The 22,764-nt window shown below is 45.8% G+C and overlaps 1 protein-coding gene across 1 annotated transcript in view; it reads right to left on the reverse strand.

Annotated features, from left to right (window-relative positions):
- Positions 1-22,764, reverse strand: part of ENPP6 (ectonucleotide pyrophosphatase/phosphodiesterase 6) — a 35,457-nt gene that overhangs the window by 6,750 nt on the left and 5,943 nt on the right. Inside the window, exons 2-6 of the mRNA XM_054203638.1 lie at positions 16,376-16,555; positions 8,654-8,765; positions 3,965-4,106; positions 2,775-2,954; positions 633-770 (exon numbers count right to left, since the gene is read on the reverse strand). Coding sequence (XP_054059613.1) covers positions 633-770; positions 2,775-2,954; positions 3,965-4,106; positions 8,654-8,765; positions 16,376-16,555 — 752 coding nt within the window. The remainder of the gene's footprint in view (positions 1-632; positions 771-2,774; positions 2,955-3,964; positions 4,107-8,653; positions 8,766-16,375; positions 16,556-22,764) is intronic.

A 22,764-nucleotide genomic window follows, 5' to 3' on the forward strand; every position in this document is an offset into this window, starting at 1 on the left:
AGTAGTTATTGTTGTTCTTTGATAGTAACAAAATAAGTCGGTACGAAAAAAATCTCTTCACGCGCGAGTCTAATCGATTCGCTGCCGAAGCAGCTCTCAGATGTCGCCGTGTGCACTGGGTATCTCTGAGGAGTAAACCCCCACTCTCACCCTTTGGGAAAAACAGGGCATTTTTAGGACAGAGTCAGGTGGGTGGGAAGGCAGGCAGAAGGAAAACTTGTCCCCGAGTGCTGCGGAATGGAGGGATAGTAAAGTCGTGGAATGGAGGGATTGTAAAGTCTTGAAATGGAAACACTCTTTTTGTGCCTGAGAGGAAGGTAGATGGGCAGGGGGACGAGGAGCAAAGCAACGGGACTGGAATGGGAAACACAAAAACTCCTCCTGCTTTATGACAATGCAGAAAAAAGAACCTTCTTGACTATTTTTAACTTTGTCCACCTTCAGCATAGCCGCCGTGCCCTTTGGCTTTTCTAAGCACACAGCAATATTTGATGTTAGTTTTGTAGTCAGCCCAAGTAAGCGATGTAACACTTTAACTCAACCCCCAGCAGGGAATTGTACATTTTTCTTACTGTTTTCTTATATTGCACCCTTTCACATTCACGTCTAAGTATTCTGCTTCTATATTTTACCTCTACTATGAACCATCCTTCCTCGGCTACGAGAGTTAGAGGAGACACAAATTTTCCTTTTTTGTAGAAAAACCTGTCTGGAATATCCTGTATGTTATAAACGTCCATGTGTTCCACGGCTTTCAATTTCTGATATATCTGCAAAGAAAACAAATGTTAGGACGCCGTACGGCTGCGAAGAGCATATATGCGCCTATGGGTACATGGAGACACCTGAATTTGTAAAATGGCATATCCCCTTTCATGGCTAATCATCAAACTGGGACTTTGCTGGTCCAAAGACGACGGCTGTGCAAAACCTGCTCATGCGGTTTAGGAGGTTCTGAAAACTTGGATCATAAACACATAGGAATGCATGAATTAATGTATTTTATATATATATATTTATAATATGCACGCTCAGAAATGTGTGCATGTGAGTGTATCAACCTATGGAGACAGACCAGCAGAAACCAAATTATCGCAGGAGATAGTAACTCTAAGTGATGAAGGATGCTCAATGGTACCACGTGGACTGATGGGGAAAAGGGATATGGCCTTTCTCCTCTGCCGCTGGGTCCTTCTTTGAACGATTAACGTCACCTCACCTGCGTTTCTTACCCTTAAGCAGTCAATCCCTACCGAAGGGATTGATAGTGCTTGCTCCTCTGCTTTGTAAGGATGCCGTGAGATTGATCAGCCAGCCCCCGCGGCTCTGAAGCCGCACAATGCCGTCTGTACAAGGGGTTTATTAATATTAATCATACCGTCCGGAATATAATGACACAAATGTGGTTAAAACCCAAATTATTCAGAAAAATATTTTTAAATGCGTAAAGACGATGATCATATGCCATAAAGGAGGCCGTCATTGGAGTCCCCAGCGCTTATATCGCTCTTCTGCTTAAATAAAAATAATCTTCAGGAATAAGTAGCAGAGAATGCAACAAGAGCGAAGTCCTAAAAAGAAATGAAGGAAGAAAACAAAAGCACGGTGCGAGGCATTGCATTTTACTCCTCTCGGGGTTATTAGGCTGTTGGATGGGAGAGAAGCATGTGCTTAAGAGCTCTGTCAGATAAAAACCCCATGCCTACGTGAAGTCGCGACTTATCCTTGCCCTTGTTGGAAGGTCTGGGCTGCAAAACCAGGGACCTCTGGAGTTAAGGCTGAGGAGAGCGTGTATAAATGCCATGATCCCCTGCAGGAACACTGAGTGCTAGGCTTGTGCATGCCTCTAAGACAGCTTTCAGTTCTGGCACTGATTTGAAATGTTCACAATATCCCAGCTATACAACTCCTGGAGAGCCTGTTCGGGTGCCAATTATTAAACTGGCCAAAATATTCCAAGTTAGCCAAATATTCTCTTCCCAAAAAATTGCACAAGCTACAATATACCGGAACTGGCTAAAATATAATATAGAAAATAAAATTATTCAGCTGGAGCATGGACTGCCAATTTTGTACACCCACTCACCTGTATTCTGAGGACAGCAATGACGACTTCTCAAGCACCGATTTCTGGTTCAACCATAATGTACTAGTCTATTAGTTACAGATGCTGCATTTTCATTCTTTTCAAGTGGTTTCCAAGTTTTTTTGCTGTATTGTTTTAATTTGTCACTCAAAATCCTGCAGTTCTCCCCTTGGGCTTTTATGGTTGATTCAATCCAACATGCTTATTCAACAAAATTCTTCAAAGGAGGACATTGTAAGAAATTTATTTTTTGCACTTCTGGTCTAATGGAGTTAATTCCTCAAACGCTATGGGAGTGCCTGACCTCCTCCAGATCATTGGAAAATCCCAGCTAGGGTGTCAATACATTGACTAATATATATATAAAATCCTAAAAGCGGATTTTGAGCTAAAAGTTTTTAGCTGTTTATCAGAAGCACATAGTGGTGGGGTTTGAAAGCGTGTATCTGTGCCAAATAACGGTGAAAGATCATGCTTTTTAATTTGCCGGGTGTGGCTTTCCTTCAGAAAGCAGCATCACAAAAGCATCACAGGATCCAAGTTTGAATCCCCGTAAGAGCCTCAGGCTGATTTTTACACACATCTCTGAGAGCAGAATTTGGATGTTATGAGCAAACCAAAGACACAACTGTCATAAAAAAACCCAAGGAAATGCAAAACTAAATAAATATGAAAGAGCTGTACTTACCTCCGCGTGCTTCTCTGGAGCTGGCCAGAGGCTCACGACAGGACCTCGGTCCTTCATTTGTATGGTGTCACTCATGTTGATGTAGTTTTTCAGCTCGATCACTCTGTCGGACCAAGAGATGTCTGTCATCCCGTGATCGGAGAAGAGGAGGACGTTGAGGTCATGCTGAAGGCCCTTGCTCTGTGAAGGAAGAGAATGACAGCCGTTACGGCCAGGTAAGCGGTTTACACCGTCTGTGCCCACTGGCAAATTTTAAAACCCATTAGACCTCCACTGATTTAGTAGAAGTTGGCCTGAAGGAGCTCGGCCACAAATGCCCTGTGGTATGCTCTGCCACCACCTGTAATGGTGGACGTCCACTTGCTGCCCTGGAAGGGTCTAAGAGGGTAGCGCCAAGGAGAGATTTGCCAAAATAAATCCACCCCCCTGCTAAACAACCAGATGCTACATCCCAGTCCCACAAACCAGTTGTCCCAGTTGGTCTTAGACAGGGTTTTATCCCACTGTTCTTCAACAGTAGGCCAAAACAGCTGGGGAAGATCAAATTTGCCATGGTATCACCTGTGGCAGGGGCGCTTCCCTCTTCTCCTCCCAAACACAATGACTTAGCATTAGAGCTTTTATAATTTGATGAAACTGGAAATACATATTCCTCTCCCCACTGAAACATTTATCATTGTCAGAAATATTCATACAATTGACGTTTACCGGAAAGCGTGGTGTCCTCCTTTCCTCACTGCAAAATCATTTAGATAATGTTTTTTTAAAACAAAGTTTAAAGTACAGAGTTCTGATTGATGCCATAAAAAAAAAAATGCTATAAAAGTTAATTGTCTGATTTCACAAACCTTAGGAAGCGAGCCATTTTGATTTGTTTGCCTACTATAAATCCCAGCTGGCAACACAAGTTATAAACGGAGCAACACGTACATTGGTTTATGGCTTCCCGGGGCTATCGGTATAATAATCCACTAGGAGGATTATAACACCATCGACGAAAATAAAAACCAGGGGAATGGTGCCTTGACTTCCACATGATCTCAGCAGCCTCCGTTTCTCAGGAAATAAAAGTTTACAGCCAACGCATCCAATTAACAGGCATTAAATAGGCTCTCAGCAGTGCCACAAATAGCAGTTTTAAAAGCCTGCTCCAAATGCACCCAGGAGCTCGGTTTTCGGATGCCACTCACCTTGATGAGATTGATCATGTTGCTCAAGGCTTTGTCCACCTCCTTCAAAGCGTTCTTCCGCTGTTGGGACGAAGGGCCGTAGTGGTGGCCTTCCACGTCGATGCGCTCGTAGTACACCGCGGCCATCTCGGCGCTGCCGTTGCTGGAGGAGGGAGGGAGGGGAAGGAGTCAGAGGCTGACGCACATGGAGACCTCCCATCTGCTGGCATTATTGTTCTCACCAACACATAGAGCCACAAAACCCTATTTTCAGTGCTTTCTTACCCGCTGTCACATGGCCAGAGTCTGCTGGACCCTCATCGGAGGTGCCAGGTAAAGCTGTCCATGTGCAAGCACAGGCTGGCCTGGCAGCCCTCTCCTACCTCTTCGAATTAGGAAGGTGGCTTTTCCTTTAACAACAAAGAAAGACCCAGAAGAAATACTAATTTCTGTGCTGAATACCCTTATTAAAAGGATTGTGGGCATTACCAGTCAAATGTGCTTTAATTAAAGTTTGGCACTTCTGGCTTTCTCCTGTGTGAGGTCTTCCAAACCACCGAGGTCTGCTCAGGACAGGCTCTTCCATGAACTTGCAAAATCCCAAGTGGTATGAATTGGGGTGAGATTCTAGATGGGTATTTTATTCAGGAATATGACCAAAGGGAAACTAAGGTAATCTCAGAGTTGCACAAGTTTGGCTGATCACACGTTTCTGCACTGACTGCCCTCAGCCTAATTAGCTGGGATTGCGCATACATCAGTGCTTAATTACATTTTCATGACCACTTTACAGTCCACCGTGAAGCTCCCTGAGAGCAGTCGTGTGGATAAAATCGCAAATCTATGCTCGTGAAGTTCAAACCCAGTCTTTTTCTGCTGTACTTAACGTATGACAGGGTGTGCCATCCATAATACATGCCCTCATCCAGATCAAGATCCCTACAAAAAGACTTTGTGTGATGCCCTGACAGGTCCAGCTCCTCTGATTAAAGACACCCGAGCAGTCTGGTGTAATGAGTGAGGCAGAAGAGAAAAAAATCAGAGGTGAGGGACCGAATGAATGAATTAGAGTCTGTCATTTGCATTTGCAAGCTTGCTGACGGCCTCAGAAGAGCAGTCCCGTAGGAAGCTGAAGGTCTCTGCCGTGGTGGGAATTTTTCCACCTCTGGCCCTACAGAACAGTGTTTCTTGCTCTTCGTGATTTTAAAAATCATTCAAATGAAACAGCCCTTCCCTCCCTTCAGTTTTGTGTTAAGCATTGCTTTCCATCTGTATTAGGCACAAATTAATTTCTGAAATTTAACCCTGTAATTTCTATATTGCATAGACACTCATTGAACCTGTTGAAATGGAATCTTAGAATCATAGAATGGTTTAGGTTGGAAGGGACCTTAAAGACCATCTCGTTCCAACCCCTGCCCTGGGCAGGGACACCTCCCACTAGACCAGGTTGCTCCAAGCCCCCAAAATAGCTTTCTTCTGCTGTAGTGCCTGCATTAATTAGCTACTTTGCTTTGTGTCTTCTCACCTGTAACTAAACGATCATTTCGGTCAAGACAGAAGCTAGGAAAGAAATTTATTGCATAAAACAAGTGGTCTTATTTAGGCTGTGGTGATCTTTCTCAGTGAGGGCTGAGTGCTAGGAAGGATGAACGTTCAACTTCACACATGACTTCAATGGGACGGGTTCCAGTCAGGCGGCATGCTTAGAAGTTTTCAGGATCGGATACAGCACATCCAGAGCTTGTAAGACTGAGTTTGACTTTGTTTACCTTTTTTGCCTGTTCTCCTAAGAAAACTAGGTACCTCTGATCATGGTTTGCGTGGGAGAAGTACTCCGTCTTTCTAACTGTGTTAGTCCTGTCTTCTCCCAGCACTGGTAACTTTCAAAAGAAATGGCTAAGGAAAGCTTGCTGAAGAAAGTTGGATGGCATTGATGGCCATACCAAAAAGGGTTTTATATTTTATCAACACACTTTGCAAGTACTGCGCAAACTTCATGACCCCTGTCCAGGAAGGCAGGGAGGTTACAAGAGCCCTTAAATTATAGTTGTGGAAAAGATATATGGGAGGTTATAGTTTTACTTGCCAAAGATGTGCGCTTGACTTCATTTTGACTATTTTTGGTCTAAATAATAATCTCAAAGCACCTGTTTGAAGAGACTGGAGAATATTCCTTGAAGGATGGTTTCCTTTGGTTGCAAGAGGAGCTCAGCGGCTCCCTGATGAGTTAGGTTCTCCTGCCTTTGCAGAGGGCATTGATAAACTCCCTTCAACCCCGGTGAAGTTAAGATGGGTCGGGACGTTCCTGTGCCCAAACTCAACCCCTGAGCCACCACGCCACAATAAAGGGCTTACTCTCTCCACCCTGAAGTCCCAGTAAGGTTTGGTAATGTTGGGAGCATAAGTGCAGGTCATTAACCACTAATACCCGCCATCGGTGCAACGGAGCAAGGCACTGCTCCAGGCACTGTGCTCTCGCCACAGGCTGTTTTCCCACATACAGCTAGTGCCAGCCTCAGCCTAATGGGCTTTTTCAATTAGTTGGGGTGTGGAAAGCAAACACGCTGGATTTTCCAGCCTTTGAACGGCTCACAGGAGCCAGAAGTTCTTGCAAAGGCTGTAGATGACAATGAAACGCAGCTCGAGACTCTTCTACCCAGAGATGCTAACTCCTGCTAAAAGAATATGCCTACAGTAAGGGCATTTCCGAGGCTTTGCTCCTTATGGGCTGGCCCAGCAGCTCTGAAAATTGTTTGCTGAATTTTAAAGGAGTAAACAAAGAGGATGAAGGAGAGAAAGGATAAAGGAGACCTACCTGATTTTTAACCTGTTCATTCTCTACCCTCCTTTCTTATCGTAAGTCCCCGCAGTATTTACACCCACAACTGATTATTAATTTTATCAGCCATTGTTCTTTTTTCCTCTTCCCTGCCTTGCTGCAGACAGGGCACTCAGTTGAAAATAAAGGAACCCAGGCAGAAATTCAAGAGGAATGGTGTGTAAATGGACACCAGAGACGGGACCTCCAGCAGCTTCAGGACGATCTGTGGGATTTGGGCTCTTCAGCAGGCTGTAGCTGGCTTTTATGGCAGACATCGTGGTGGCAGGGATTTGCTCTTTTCTTGAAATCACCAGCTTTCGCCTCTCGCGAGCTGCCCACACTCTTGTGTCCCTGCCCTTTTCAAGGCGGCAGCAAGCAGCCTTGTGACTCAGGGTGAATTAGCTATTGAAACGTTCTCCATGGGCTCCAGCTGCCCAAAAGAGCAGCTTCAAGGGCTGGAACTTTTAGCAGTTTGTGCCCCGCTTTCCATCATGTTGACAGTTACAAAGCTGCAAACTGTCCAGAGCAGCCTTATGCATCTTGTTTCATAGAAACCAGGCAGGAAGCTTCAGGCATATCCTGACCCATCCTCAAATGATACCTGACCAAAAAGCTTTCTATGGTAATTCTGGGTTTCCACCAGAAGTCAGAGCTATATTCAGTTTTCCATTCCCTTTTTTATTCATGGAATTAAAAGTGTTGCGGAAGCTCCAGAAAGCCTCGTATGGCACATAGGACCTCCTCATGTCACGTGCAGATAACTTTGTTGAAATTTAAGTTAGATCATTTCAGCATCAAATGTCTCACACATTCTAGAGCAGCTTTTCTCTAAGCCCCGTGCTGTAAATGACAGTGTGATTTGGGAGCATCTGTGCATCTGTGCAGCAGGACCCAGTGTGCAACTGGGAGCAACTTCTCCAGCAGCTCTCTCATCATTTTGGAGCCTTTACTTCAAAGAAAATCAACATCCGACATATGAATGTGAATCTTTTCAGATTCAAATCGCTATGGCAGTTTGCAAGTAGTAAAGCAGAAGTGTATCTGAGGATTGGATAAATTATGGAACCAACAAGGTTTTAAAAGAGGAAGCTTAGTTGTAGCTAAAGTAAGGCATTGGCTCCGCACGTGGTGGTACAATCTTCCCTGATTCTTCAGCCTATGTGGAATTGTGTCCCTTGTTAATGTTTGGATGAGAGATGGTGGAACTGGAAAGCTGGGTGTGGAGCACACATTTTTCCTAGGAGTTGTCTGAGAGAGGTATTCCCATCATTCCCATCAGTTGGGCTAGGTGATTCTTGTAGGTCCCTTCCAACTGCAATATTCCATTCTCCTCTTCTCTTCTCTTCTCTTCTCTTCTCTTCTCTTCTCTTCTCTTCTCTTCTCTTCTCTTCTCTTCTCTTCTCTTTCTCTCTTCTTCATATTTGCACAGAATGAATGCCCACTCCAAAATTTTGAGCTTGAGATGTTCTAAAATGCTGAAGGAGCCAAAGCATTGGTCTCGTAAACAAGTGACTGGAGATGAAATTTCAGAATTTCCAAATTCACAGGAGCTCTCTCTAAATCCAAGCATTTCAAAGTCTGCCCTTGCAGGTCAGCGAACAGATACTCACAGACTGATCTGGCAGTTGTTTGAAAGAGCAAATTAAAAATAGTAAGTCGGGATGTCTACTCTGTGTTGTAACCTACATATGAAAAGAGGAGCACATCTTTCCATGTAAGGGCCAATTTCTGTAATGGTCATGTTTCTACGACAGTACTGTAAACCAGTCTCAGCCTCCATCTTCCTACCTGGGAGCCAAACCCCGAAAATCTCCCAACAGCAAAGCTGACAGTAAACCCAAATACTCATCCTTGAGAGAGGAAGCCCCACCGGTCTGGTGACGTACCGCAGAGACTCGAGAGCGTCGCTGATGGCATCCGCAAAGTTTTTGTCCGTTGGGACGCTGAAGTACTCGCGGCAATAACTTGGTCTGACTCCAAGGATTTCGACCTCGCAACCTACGAGCGAAAACTGTGGTAAGCTCTGCTGTTTCGCCTTCATCACAGACCCCACACCGTGGGGGCCAAGTTCAGGTTTGTAAATTCCCCGCGCCTTTACTTACCTTACGCCTTCCCCGCAGGAAACCAGGGAAGGGAAAAAGGGAGAGAGGTTGGTTTGATGACCATACATTGGATCCTTTTATTTCCTTCTCTAAAAGGAAGGTCTCCGTGTGACCTTCCCACGCTAAAAGTCTTGATTCCCTTGTTAGTTTCCACCTAAATTTCTAGCTTGTTTTCATTTTAACTACTGCAGCCACATAGCCTTGTTTCCAGGCTGCCAACAGAATAGATTTAGATATTGTTTCATGAAAGTTCAGCAAATACTTTCCAGGTAGACACGCTGTATCTTACATCGTAATATCCTCTATAAACCGCATTTTATTATGTGATACTGGCACTCCACAATTAAATCTGTTTCCCAGGAGGTCTTATTAAAACAGTATAAACCAATTAACTCTCTTGGTTACTTGCAGCCTTCCTTGCAAAATACAGTCTGTTTTGTGGCCCAGAAATTTATGGCAACAAATCCTACAGGAGAACATGGCCCTGAACACACAAAAACATGTTTTTGTGGTTTTTTTTGCCCTTTTGCTCTCCTGTTACTATGCTGCTGAATAACATTAATATTTTAAAGAACTGTGCTTTCAGAAACATGGGATTCATGCAAATTATCTTTCAAGAGCCCCAGAGTCCTCCCATCACAGTTAGGCATTTTCTGGCATATTCCTGGGGCTCAAAGAATAATTAAAAAAAAGGATATCTTTTGCAAAATGGCCTCTGTATACAGCAACACAGTCAGGTGAAAAAGGCAACTCTAAGCCTTAGCCTGAATCTGCCCTCATTTGGGTCACTTTGCTTCTCCTTTGGGATGAAAGGACTAGGCATTAAGGACTGTCAGAAGCTGACTCGTTGCTTGGGGTGAAGAAGGTTGAACAGGGGGTGGATGCACAGAGAGGGCACTAGAGCAAGCAGAGCTCCTTTCAGGGATGATTTGGACCGGTTCGCGCACTGGGGCACTCACTAAAAAGAATTTGTTGGTGTCTTGCACCTCAACCCACGTAAGCTCACATCACTGAGGTGCAACACCGGGGGCAGAGGGAAAAGCACACCACTTCCAGGATAAGCTGGGCTAAGAGGCTTCTGGCCGGGACTTCTCAGGAGTACCATGAAAGGTTATTTAAGCTTAGGAAACTTTAAAAAATCTTCACTGAGTTGCACAAGGCCGGTTAAGTTATATGTGCTGAGGACTCCAAAGCTGAACCCAAAAAACGCAAACAAACATACCCCAAAATAAATCAAAAATCTCAGCACAAGAAGGACATGGACCTGTTGGAGCAGGTCCAGAGGAGGCCATGGCGATGCTGGGAGGGCTGGAGCCCCTCTGCTGGGAGGACAGGCTGAGAGAGTTGGGGGGGTTCAGCCTGGAGAAGAGAAGGCTCCAGGGAGACCTTAGAGCCCCTTCCAGTCCCTAAAGGGGCTCCAGGAAAGCTGGGGAGGGACTCTGGATCAGGGAGGGGAGCCATAGGATGAGGGGGAAGGGTTTTAAACTGAAAGAGGGGAGATTGAGATGAGATCTGAGGAAGAAATTCTTTGCTGTGAGGGTGGTGAGCCCCTGGCCCAGGGTGCCCAGAGAAGCTGTGGCTGCCCCATCCCTGGAGGGGTTCAAGGCCAGGCTGGACGGGGCTTGGAGCAACCTGGTCTGGTGGGAGGTGTCCCTGCCCAGGGCAGAGGGGTTGGAACTAGGTGATGTTTAAGGCCCCTTCCAATCCAAACCATTCTGTGATTCTGTGATATGGCGGTTAGCCTTTCCAAAAGCTAAAGAGCATGAGCACACATGACAGATTCCATCTTTTCCCTCAGTGTTCCATAGTAGCAGCTCTCAGATCTCCACATTCTTTGTGTGTTTCAAGGGACCCCATCTATTACAACTAATTAGTAGTAAGAATTAATTGTTTGCAAGAATTAATTATTTGCAACAATAAACAGAACACGTAGTCAACTAATGAAAACATACTTAAACATTTTTGAAACCTTATCTAAAGTTGCTTTTAGAAAAATTGTGGGAGTGTGTGATGGTGCTCACTGTTCTTCCCCTGTTGCCCCAAACTTATATGACTTGATTCTCCCCTTTCTGCATGGAGATACTTTAGTGTTTATGTCTCCACCAGGAAAGTAATCTGCAACCTGGATGAGCGGCCTGTAGGTAACTTGATAAGAACTGACTCCATACCACCGCCCAGTAAAACTTTGATACGTCTGTACACAGCACCTTCAAGAAATTACATTGTGTCCCGGTTGCTACCTAACCAAATCATCAAAAAATAGGTACTCCATGATTGACCTGAAGCCATCTCCAGGAAGCAGCAGCCCTTGCCCCCCGCCCTGAGGGTGCATAGTTGCAGTCTCCTGGGTGCCACCAACAGCAGAACATGGGTTCTCAGCTCCCCCAGGTGCTGGAGGTGTTGCCGTAGTCCTCTCTGGGCTTTGCTAGTATTTCAAGACTGAGCTGGAACTTCACATCCAATTTCTCCTCTGACACTTGAATCTGGGAAAAGATTGTCTCCAAATCCAGGCAAGAAGTTAAGGATGCGTTTGGGAACGCACTGGAAATGCCTAGTATTTTAGTTCGGGTGGTTGATTGCTCATAGCCAATGACTAATATGATGATTTTTCCTCTTTTTTCTTCTTCAGATACTGACATCAGATTATAATTTTCTCAGATAACGTTCTTCAGAATTACTCATGAGATAATTTTAGCTGGAAGCATTAACCTCTTGGGGATCTGGGATATTTTAGTTGCTCAGATATCTTTGCTATTTCTAAATTGTCAAGTGATGAGCATGACATAAAAGACTATGGAGGCAGCAACAATTAGAAATCATTTTGGCTACTAAATGTTGGTCTTCAAGTGTGCAGTTCATTGGCAGTAACACTGAAAATTCAGGCTGCTTAGACACCAAGAACTTCCTTTTTCTTTCCTTTTTTTTTTTTTTTTGGCCTCTGTGATGAGCAGAACTTAAAATTGGATTTTTGATGTTAAGGCTCGTTACAATTCCAAAATACTGGCCATGAAGATCCTTTAATATTTAAATTTCTTTTTGGTAGAGGCCAGGACAGATGGTAAATTTTCTCATTTAAATATTATGGGAAAGGAAATTCAAAAAGATTCAGAGCCAGACAAAGGGAATGTTAAGTTTTTCTTGTTTAAACTGCAAATAGATGGAGTGTATTTGCTAAGAGGTGATGTTAGATGCCTTTCTGCACAGTTTTGTATGACGCTATACTTTTGTTTAAAGACCGGAACTACCGGAGCAGGAATAAGCACTCCTTTCGCAGTGATATGTAGGTTCCTCTTTATCTATCTGACAGAGAGACCTGAACCCCTGCCAGCTTTAAATTGCATTTCTAAACATTGATTTAACAGTCGGACACCTCATGTCATAACAGAAAGTTCTGAAAACTTCCCAGACGAGCTCCACGGTCTGGTAAATATTGTGCTTAAATGTTGAAAGGTTGGGTTTAGAGTCTTTTTTGTTTGGTTTTTTTTTTTACCTCTTTCTCTCATTTCAGTGCTGAGAAAAGATGTCACTGCGCTTCAGCTGAAGCGGTTGCATAGGCTGCTGAAAGATGAAGGAGATTGAAGGTCTGGGGTGACACCACCCACTGGGCTGAGCAGGAGGAGCGATATAAAGCTTTGGCTTTGGTGGTGAAGAGAGGTGGTGGAGTCTCCATCTCTGGAGACATTCCAAACCCGCCTGGACACATTCCTGTGCCACCTGCTCTGGGTGACCCTGCTCTGGCAGGGGGTTGGACTAGATGATCTCCAGAGGTCCCTGCCAACCCCCACCATTCTGTGTGATTCTGTGGGACCACTGGGATGTTCTCGCACTCCTCTGGGGCTTCTCCATCCACTGGAGCAGCCGTGCTTCCGACAGGCAACCTGGGCTGCGCATTTCACCCCACGTAGGGTGTTAGCTGTTTGTGTTTTACTTAGCAAACAGCCAGAGGATACACGACTTTTTCCCCAGGAATGCCTTGAAGAGCAGAAACCGCCTAATAAACACCATGAAGAAAGCAGAAAAATGTCCGTACAAGCCAAGCGCTTGCATTTTGGCACCAGTGGCACCTGGGACCCCCGGCGCGGTGGTATTTTGTCTCCTCTGCTTCTAGAGGCAGGAGAGCCCAGAAGAATTCTGCCCACGAATTGTCTTGGCCGTGTTTACGTTGGGCTCACAAATAAAGCTGTGATGGATGGGTGCTCGCCGTCAACAGCCCTCCTCCTGCTCTGTGTCTCCCTTCGCAGGGGGCCTGGATTGTCTTCATTTAATCACTGACTATGCAATGAGAGAGGAATATAGGGAAGAATACAACGCAGCAGATTTTGGGTTCAGACTTCGCAAAGCTTGGAACTGGCTCTGGGGAGGAAATGGCCGCGGTGTAAGCTAACCCTGGGAATTGGCTCGCTGGCATTCGCAAGGCGTTTCTGCTACGTTTGGTTGGTCTCGTTTCTCTTCACCGCTGGCTAAAGAGAAAATAGCATCTTCCAGAACAAAGTGTGATGAATTTGGCTGTAGACTGCTGTTCCTGTTAACAGTTTCCCAAACGTTTCCTGTTTGGATCTTTATCAGATTTGCAAGATTCATTACTAAGCCGCGGTATATCGGCAGGCTGGAAAGTTAATCAACAATAGCAGATCCTACTCAGTGCAAACATCTGTGGGACCTCCACCCACCGCTGTTACTAAACCCTCATTTTTTATTTCATTTTGTTTGGCATCACTCCCCAGTCAAATGCCTTTTAAAGAGTTAAAGCTTTAAAATAATAAATCTAGAAGAAAAGATTACGTCCCAACTATGGAACTAGAAAACAGTTCCAAAAAAAATCATAGGGAGAAAATGTAATAAATGAATACTATTGCATTTGAGTTCACTTCTGTTTACTCCAGTTACACCTGAGCTCCCACTGTGGCCCAGTTGCCCCGTGTTTTAGTTCAATAGTTTGACCCTGCTTCCTGCTTTGTGCCCGACTCTGTATGGTCAGTGTGGCCTTTGAGAATCATAGAATCACAGAATGTGTTGGGTTGGAAGGGACCTCTAAAGGCCATCTAGTCCAACCCCCCTCCAATAAGCAGCGACATCTTCAACCAGATCAGGTTGCTCAGAGCCTCATCAAGCCTGGCCTTGAATGTCTGCAGGGATGGGGCCTCCACCACCTCTCTGGGCAACCTGTGCCAGTGTCTCACTGCCCTCAGTGTAGAGAACTTCTTCCTTATGTCTAATCTAAACCTGCCCTGCTCTAGTTTAAACCATTGCCCCTCATCCTATCGCTACATGCCCTTGCAAACAGCCCCTCCCCAGCATTCTTGTAGGCCCCCTTCAGGGACTGGAAGGGGCTCTAAGGTCTCCCTGGAGCCTTCTCTTCTCCGGGCTGAACAACTCCAAGTCTCTCAGCCTGTCTTCATAGCAGAGGGGCTCCAGCCCTCAGATCATCATCGTGGCCCTCCTCTGGACCCGCTCCAACAAGTCCATGTCCTTCTTGTGCTGAGGACTCCAGAGCCGGACACAATACTCCAGGTGGGGAGAACATGAACACCCTTAAAAATAAGCATGTGCTGAAGTATATGCTGAACTGAGTCACGGATGACTTTGCCAAAGGTCGTCAGTCACAGATAAATAATTAATGACAGACAGATGTACACGTCACAGCCCACAGCTAAAATACCAGATCCACACAAAAACTCCCCCTGGCATAAGTAGGGCATCAGCGTCGTAAGAGTCAATGCATAGACTCGGCAGAGTAAGCACTGGTAAAAGGGAGGCTCTGCTGTTCTTTGTGCAGTTTTACACTGGAAATAGTATCGAGATAAGTGTGAGGCATATAAATATGCATACAGGGATACATACCTATACACCTCATGCGTCTTCTCCCTGGGAGATGCTGCTCAAAGGGCAACATGAAGGAGCTAGGTAAAGTCCAAAGGCATTTAATGGAAAGTGATACTGTTCTTTCGGATTTCAGTAGCCCTCTGTAGACTGTTACGTCTATTCAGTACATAATTATACCTAGTCAGTGCAGTTACATTCGTAGTTAAAAATGAATAGTCTATAGAAACAGGTCTTTTTGTAAATCTTTAGAAGAATTTCTACATTCTTGTATAATTTCCGTATCCCACTATTTGCACCGCTGTTAGGTCACTTGGGTTATCTCCAATAAGAAGCAGCTTTTTTTTTGAGGGCTGATCCAAACTATTATATCTAGCCTGTAATTCCAGTCCCTTGGACTGCCTTTGAGTCCGTAAGGCAATATTGTCACTCAGATCTTTTCGCTTTTCATTACTGTAGAAACACTCTGGATGGCTTTTCAACGTTTTTCATCTTGGTTCTCTCTTTTCTTTCCTTTCCTGAGAACTGTGGCCTTTTTTTTTTTTTTTTCTCCTGGGATGCCATTAGCCACATTGTATGGAAAGAGCGTGACCAGGCACACGAGCATTGGGATGCAGAAGATGAGCTGGCTGAAAGCCCATGGCGTGAGTCAGCTCTTGCTGCCCAACCCACTGGCACCGGCTGTACTCAGTACAGCTCTTCCAACACGTGGTCCTCGAGCCTGCAGTTACATGTGTGAGGGTATTTGCATGCTGCTTAGGTAGCAGAGTTTAAAAGGTCAAAAGGTTGAGGAGCTGGGTACCTTACAAGGAATTTGGTCTGGCTGCGTAGCTGGAACATTTATTTCCATGTGGGTCCCTAAATGGACAGCTGAAGGGTACACTCCGTGTTGTGAAAAAAGACTCGTTATTATACAACCCTGACAATTTCAGTGGTCCAATACCCCACAAATGAGGAATGGAAAGGCCAAGTCCCTCCAAATGAACGCCTCAGACTCAGAGAAACTGGGGCCTCATCTGAGTTAATGATGGAAGACAACAGTGCTCACTCCAGCTCACCAAAGGATGCTTTGCTTTCAGCTGGATTTTGCTGTCATAGAGTCATAGAATGGTTTAGGTTGGAAGGGACCTTAAAGATCATCTAGTTCCAACCCCCCTGCCCTGGGCAGGGACACCTCCCACTAGACCAGGTTGCTCCAAGCCCCGTCCAGCCTGGCCTTGAACCCCTCCAGGGATGGAGCAGCCACAGCTTTCCCCACAGAGTAGATCATCTTCAGCTCTCGGTCACTAATTTCCAGGTTAAAACCAAACACGCTTTGGGGCAGGATGGTTACTGTTTAACTTTGATCTACAGCGTTGCTCTGTGAACCATTTGGCACAGCAGAAGCTCCAGATAGGCAACAGGAATGAGCAGTTGGCGGAGAAGGGGATGGTCTGAAAGCCAGCAACCCCCTTGAAGGTAACGTTTGGTGGAATGCTACCTCCAGTGACACTTCAGTCTTTTCCTTTCTGAGCATGTGCAAATTGTAATGGCCTAAGAAAAGATAATTCATTTCTACCAGTGGTTAGTAAAGCAGTCATAATTCTTGTCTGTATTTCAGTGTATTAAAAAGCCATCCTACAGAGTATGGAGTGCTTAGATGTAAAGATGCACCGTTAAGATGGTAGCGATTTTTGACATACTAACCTGGCCAGTAGTACATGAAAACATTCTTTTTTGCTTTCGTCATTGTGACCCACAAAGGCTCCGATCCATTCCACCAGAGAGGCAGCAGGCTTTCTTTAGTCACACCAATATCGAAAGATACATTTCTCTTTTGGTCCCACATGTAGTTCCCAATCATCTGATGGACCTCACAGTGGCGACCTGTAGGGGTGAAGAAAAAAACAGCACCATCAGACAGGTATTGTCCAGCAAAAGGACGCCACCAACACCACCACTGCTACCACCAGGTCGTTCAGCAAATCAGCTGAAAAGCCTTGATTTGAACTCAGGACCTCTTAACTTTGCAAGTGCTTATATGATCTTCTTGACTCTGTTACCTCCAATTAAGGTCCTCTAGGTAGCTCTCTATATCCCCCAGATCAGCCACTTAAAAGTTAGTTGTTAGTTGTTGAAGCTTGTCAGCCACCTGTGGGGTCTCTTCAATGAAGAAGACAACGCACCTCCAGAAAACAATTCATGCCATCCTAAGATAGGCACCTAAGGTTGGGAGGGGTTACCCTCTGGAGGTGCGTATTGTTCTCTATTAATTGTAGAGCTTAGCTTTAGACAGCCAACTTTTAGACAGCTGAGGCCAAAAGAATCATAGAATCACAGAATGGTTCGGGTTGGAAGGGGCCTTAAAGATCATCTTGTTCCAACCCCCTGCCCTGGGTAGGGACACCTCCCACCAGACCAGGCTGCTCCAAGCCCCGTCCAGCCTGGCCTTGGACACCTCCAGGGATGGGGCGGCCACAGCTTCTCTGGGCAACCTGGGCCAGGGGCTCACCACCCTCACAGCAAAGAATTTCTTCCTAATATCTCATCTAAATCTCCCCTCTTCCAGTTTGAAGCCATTACCCCTTGTCCTATGGCTCCCCTCCCTGATCCAGAGTCCCTCCCCAGCTTTCCTGGAGCCCCTTTAGGGACTGGAAGGGGCTCTAAGGTCTCCTTGGAGCCTTCTCTTCTCCAGGCTGAACCCCCCCAACTCTCTCAGCCTGTCCTCCCAGCAGAGGGGCTCCAGCCCTCCCAGCATCTCCATGGCCTCCTCTGGACCTGCTCCAACAGGTCCATGTCCTTATGTTGAGGGCCCCAGAGCTGGACAAATCCTGCACCACTTGGCCTGCTCAACATGCCATTCCTGGTCTGCACACACAAACCACAGCAGAGGCAGCCCACACAGGTACCACATGCATGGCTGATGCCCAGCTCCTTCTACGCATGCAACATGAGCCCATTTTCAGGTACCCACCAGCCCACAGACCCAGGAGTCTGTGGGAAGCAGTCTGTGAATGGGAAGTGATAAGAGCATGATCTGGAAACATAGGATAAAGTTTGGGAAACTCGCATTTCCCCTCTTCTTTATCCGTGGAGCACATCGATTTTCCACAAACAAGCAAAAACTAGGCTAAAACCTTTATATATTACTTTTGTTTTCTGTTATTGTTAGCTTTTTTTTTTCCTTTAAATGAACACAATTTGTGCTTGGTTGTGGGGACAGCAGTCATTTCATCAGACATTTTCACCCCTCTTACTGCACCTTGGGGGTCCTTGGGCAATTTTATATTACAAGAAACTAGTATATAATAGCTGAGAGATGTCTTCCACTTCTTGTCATTGTCAGAAGAGAAGACACCATATTTTAAGAGTTAATCTGGAAGTGAATTAACAAAAATGGAAAAAGAAATGCTGATGATTCAGTTGTACCGGGAGTTCACGATTTTCGTATCTTAAAAAGCACCAGCTGATGCATGTGTGAGACACTGTCATCGTTAGCTGGTGAGTCACGATATTGCAAGGATCCACATAACAGGCTTTGATTCTTGTGAGGCTGAGCGTGGTGATCAGAACTGAAATAACCTTGGTATGCTTGTTTTCAAAAGGCATAATTGTGAGCAGAGGACTGTGTATACTTTGGTTACATGTGACCTTGAAATGGATTTTGAACTCCCCTACTACAAAGTATTTCAATTATGCAAAACATTTCCTCCCCCCCAGTGGAGAAAGGCAGTCCCAATTTATGGCTGTCACTATTTACCATATTAAACCAAATAGGTTTAATATAGGAGAACTGGTGGACTGGATGGGCAGTAATCTGTCCTCCTTAGGCTGCCACGTGCTTTCTTTGCTGTAAGTCCCAGAAGAGCTAGAAGGAAGCCCCCACAGTGCATCAAAAATGCAGCCTTCCTACTTAAAGGACAACCCCATCTCTTCAACTTCTTGAAGGCCACGTACTCCTGAGTGTATCTCGACCTGCTAAACTGCGGGAAGGCAGCTGGTGCCAGTTCCCAGGCAACGGGGAAACCTGCAGGTCGGTGCTGAAGCTGTTAGGTCACGTATTTGTGTGATGTATAGTGTAGTCTTCATAGAGGAGCAATGAGCTCCGGCTGCTGCTGATGTGAGCTCCCTATAGGATTTAAGGTCTGCTGTCAGTTTGCCCACCTCTTTAAGGAATAGAATGGAGATCGTTCTTTGTAGCGTTGTTGGGAAGTTTAATTAAGTGTGTGTGCGCTGATACAGAGGACAGTATTCTTCTGATCACCACATCAGACAAGTTCATTCTTCCATGGACTCCAACTCTCTCAAAGAGGCTTAGAAGACTATAAGGCATCAGTTTTCATTACGGACATCCCTGGTTCACAGGGCCAGAAGGGAACATCAGCTGAGCAGTCAGACCAAAAGACATGACCATTTAATGCTGCCTGGAGCCATTCATGTCTGCTTGCCTGAAGCCCGTGTCCCAGAAAGACCCTGGGCCTCCTTGGAAGATGTCAATACCCAGCTCAGTTCCCATCTCAACCATCTCAATACCCCAACACAATCTCAACCCAACAGTCTCCTCCTTGGGTTGCTCATCCCAATATTTATCTTGGTAAACACTGTTCAGAAAAGGCATGCCTGGTCTCTAATTTTATTTTAGACCTTTGTTAATCGTCAGCTGTGGCTGTTCTGTGCCTTGGTCACTGGATTAAAAAGCCCTGCAATAGCTGGCATTTCTCCCCCTCAAAGACGTTCTGTCATACACAGAATTAAGGTAAATTCTCAAATTTCTTTTGAGTCACCTGTACAACCCAAGTTCTTTACATCCCCCGTTGTAAGCTATTTTCTCCATCCTGAGAAAATGACCTTTGGTTATCTCCTTTTTAATGATTATCAAAACAGCAACATGGTGTTAGACAGTTGCCATAACAAGGCGAATTTATTATGGCTTCCATTACTGCAGCTTTCCTCTGTAATCGAGCATTATCTTAAGAGCTACAAAAGTAAAAACAGGCCAAAAAGCAATTTCAACATACAGATTTCGCTAGTTAAACTCACTGCAATTGTAGTAGAAAGCACCCCTTCCTCAAGCACCAGAGGAAAACAAAGAGGGTATAGTTCCCAGGAATATGATAACGGCTGTATCCTTCTGGAAGAGAGCCAGCAAAAGCATTTGCAAGTCTGTGTGATGGAGCTTACTTGGACACTACACTTCTTACAGCATTGGCTTTGTCTAAAGCACATTCCCATGTCTCCAGGCACTTTTGTCAGCCTTCAAATGAATCTATGCAAAACAAAGATGAAATTAAAAAAAAAAAAACCAAACCAACCAACAAAACACACAGCCACTTGGCCACCCATGACCAGAGCACAGTAACGCTGAGCGTCGTGCACCCTACATTGACCATATGTGAGATTTGGAAACTGGAGGATGTGCTCCTGCAGCGTTTGCCTGCTTCCAAATGACCTCTTCTTCCTTCGGTGGTCTTTCACCAACTGCATGTAGGATCACCAGTTGGCACGATACGTCATATAGGCACCACCTGCATCTAAATCTACAGGAGAAAATGCTCTTCTGAGACACTCGGTGATCTTTTTTTGTAAAAGGAAGGCAGCGTGTGGCAGATGCACAAGGCTATACCTGGTGCATTGGGCAACAAAATGGAGGTAAGCTGTCTCTGCACTGAACGACTCAGATTTATCAGAGAACCCATGGCGTGGATGTTAGCCAATGCGGCACACCTGAAACCCATAATCCACAAACCATAATCTGTACCCATGCGGTATCCACCTGATGATGAACATGTGTGCATGCATTTAGCTAAATCTACCGTACTATGTAATATTATACGCATGCCGTGCCGCTACGGTGAGACCTTTGTCCCACCATGATGTCCCCGCTCCCTGGGAAGTGACAAGACCAGATGCAAGCACAGGCTGCCGTGGGGCTGTATAGGCTGGGGAGGAGTGAAGTTCCTCAACGCAAACAGCACTGCACACATAAGGTAGGTGAGTTTTAACAGCCAAAGTGAGACATGCAGTTCCCTTTCTCCCCTTCCTTCCCTCCCCACAATGTCTTTCCTCCACTATGCCCTTGCTTGAAGAGTCACCTAAATCCTGACCCAGACCTGCTCATCTATCAGCTCCTCACCCCACTTCCAGCCCCCCAGGAGACCTGTTGGGTGTCTTCCCCTGGGAAATGCTCTGCTCACGCTTCCTGCTGTGAGGAGGAAGAGAGAAGGACTTTAAAGTCACCAGTTCCCACTCTGGAGCAGATACCGTGGTGTTGCCATCCCCAGCCTTCTGTGAGCAGAGCATCCTGAAGGGCCCAGCTCTGCCCACTTCGATATATGCCCTGCTCTGCTCTCCCCCTGCTGGGTCTCATCTGCCCTGCTTTGAAAAAGACAGACCTCAGGGAAAAAACAAAACCCTTGTGCCAAACCTTAAGTGACCTGGAGAAGACCAGGGCTCATGAGAAGTTGGTGGGGGGAGGGGGGTGGAGCTGTGGTCTGGGCAGATTGGCCCTGCCATCTGCAGGCCCCCGAGCGAAAAAAGTAGCTGCAAGATGTGCATGGACAATTTATGTTCCCAGAAGAACTTGCGGGCAAAGTCTTTCCAATTTTTTGTGACCTCCAATACCAGACAGATTCAAAGCAGAAACACCTTAGCCTTCATCAGGGTAGACGTTGCAATCCAAGTAGGATCACACCAAAAGGCATGGAAAATCTCTGCTATACACAGCATTATTGTGAATCATAGAATTACAGAATAGTTTGGGTTGGAAGGGACCTTTAAAGGCCACCTAGTCCAACCCCCCTGCAATGAGCAGGGATGCGTTCAATCAGACCAGGTTGCTCAGAGCCCCGTCCAACCTGACCTTGAATGTTTCCAGGGATGGGGCATCTGCCACCTCTCTGGGCATCCTGGGCCAGCGCCTCACCACCCTCAGCATAAAACATTTCTTCCTTGTATCTAGTCTAAATATACCCTTTTAGTTTAAAACCATTACCCCTCATCCTGTTGCAACAGGACTTGCTAAAAAGTCTGTCCCCATCTTTCCTGGAGCCCCTTTAGGGACTGGAAGGGGCTGGAAGGTCTCCCCGGAGCCTTCTCTTCTCCAGGCTGAACCCCCCCAACTCTTTCAGCCTGTCGTCCCAGCAGAGGGGCTCCCGCCCTCCCAGCATCTCCCTGGCCTCCTCTGGACCCACTCCAAAGGGTCCATGTCTTTCCTGGGAAGGCAGGTCTTGTGTCCCTGGAGAGCAGGTGCTCCAAGCTGTTGGTCAGTCTCCTGAACTTCGTGGCAGCAGTGGGCTAAGGGACCACGCTGGGACACCTGACCACCTTCAGCTAGCTATGGCTCAAGGGCACCACAGCTCCGAGCACTACGGAGGACCTGAACAAAACCATGGGCAAAGCTGCTGCCAGCACCATTAGAGAGGGTACGAGCCTCTGGAAGTTTTCTGTTCATCAGCTGCGACTCCAGCTCTGGGCAAAGAAGTAAATACCTTGGTACGTGAATGTCCCCTTACTGCTGCTAATAGCTGGTAGTGGATACAGTAGTTGGGAGCTGTGAGGTTGTAGCTAGTAAGAAGGGAAAAAAAACTCTCTGCTTCCATTTGTAGCGTATGAACTTGCGTTAGAGAAAACTTTCTGTTCTCCACTTTGAAAGTGTTTCCATTTTTTTAACTGGTTAGAAAGCAAACACAGATTTTTACAACATTTTGTGTATGTGTGAAAGAGAAGAATCTTGGCACTTGGCATTGCAGCCTTCCTGCAGGCGGTGAGTAAACAAAGCGAGATGAAGAACGTGAAAATGAAAAACCCTCCCGGTTCCCACTCTCTCCTCCAGCCTGTCCTTGCTAGGATAGTACCCCTTCCCTGCCACTCGGTAGTATTAACACAGACTTCTTCGTGCTCTTTTGCTTCCCGACACACAATATTAGAAATGCAAAGGTACTGAATCCAAGAAAAAGAAGAGACTATTGATTTAAAAACTGTACGTCACAAATCTAATCTTGTAAATCTTTGCCACTGCTGGCATCTGTGGCGGTTAAAAGAGGAGCAAAAAGAAAAAATCCCGTTCCCTCGCCACTCATCATGCTCTTTGTGTCCTT

Source organism: Rissa tridactyla, chromosome 5, assembly GCF_028500815.1.
Source record: "Rissa tridactyla isolate bRisTri1 chromosome 5, bRisTri1.patW.cur.20221130, whole genome shotgun sequence".
Taxonomy (NCBI): Eukaryota; Metazoa; Chordata; class Aves; order Charadriiformes; family Laridae; genus Rissa; species Rissa tridactyla.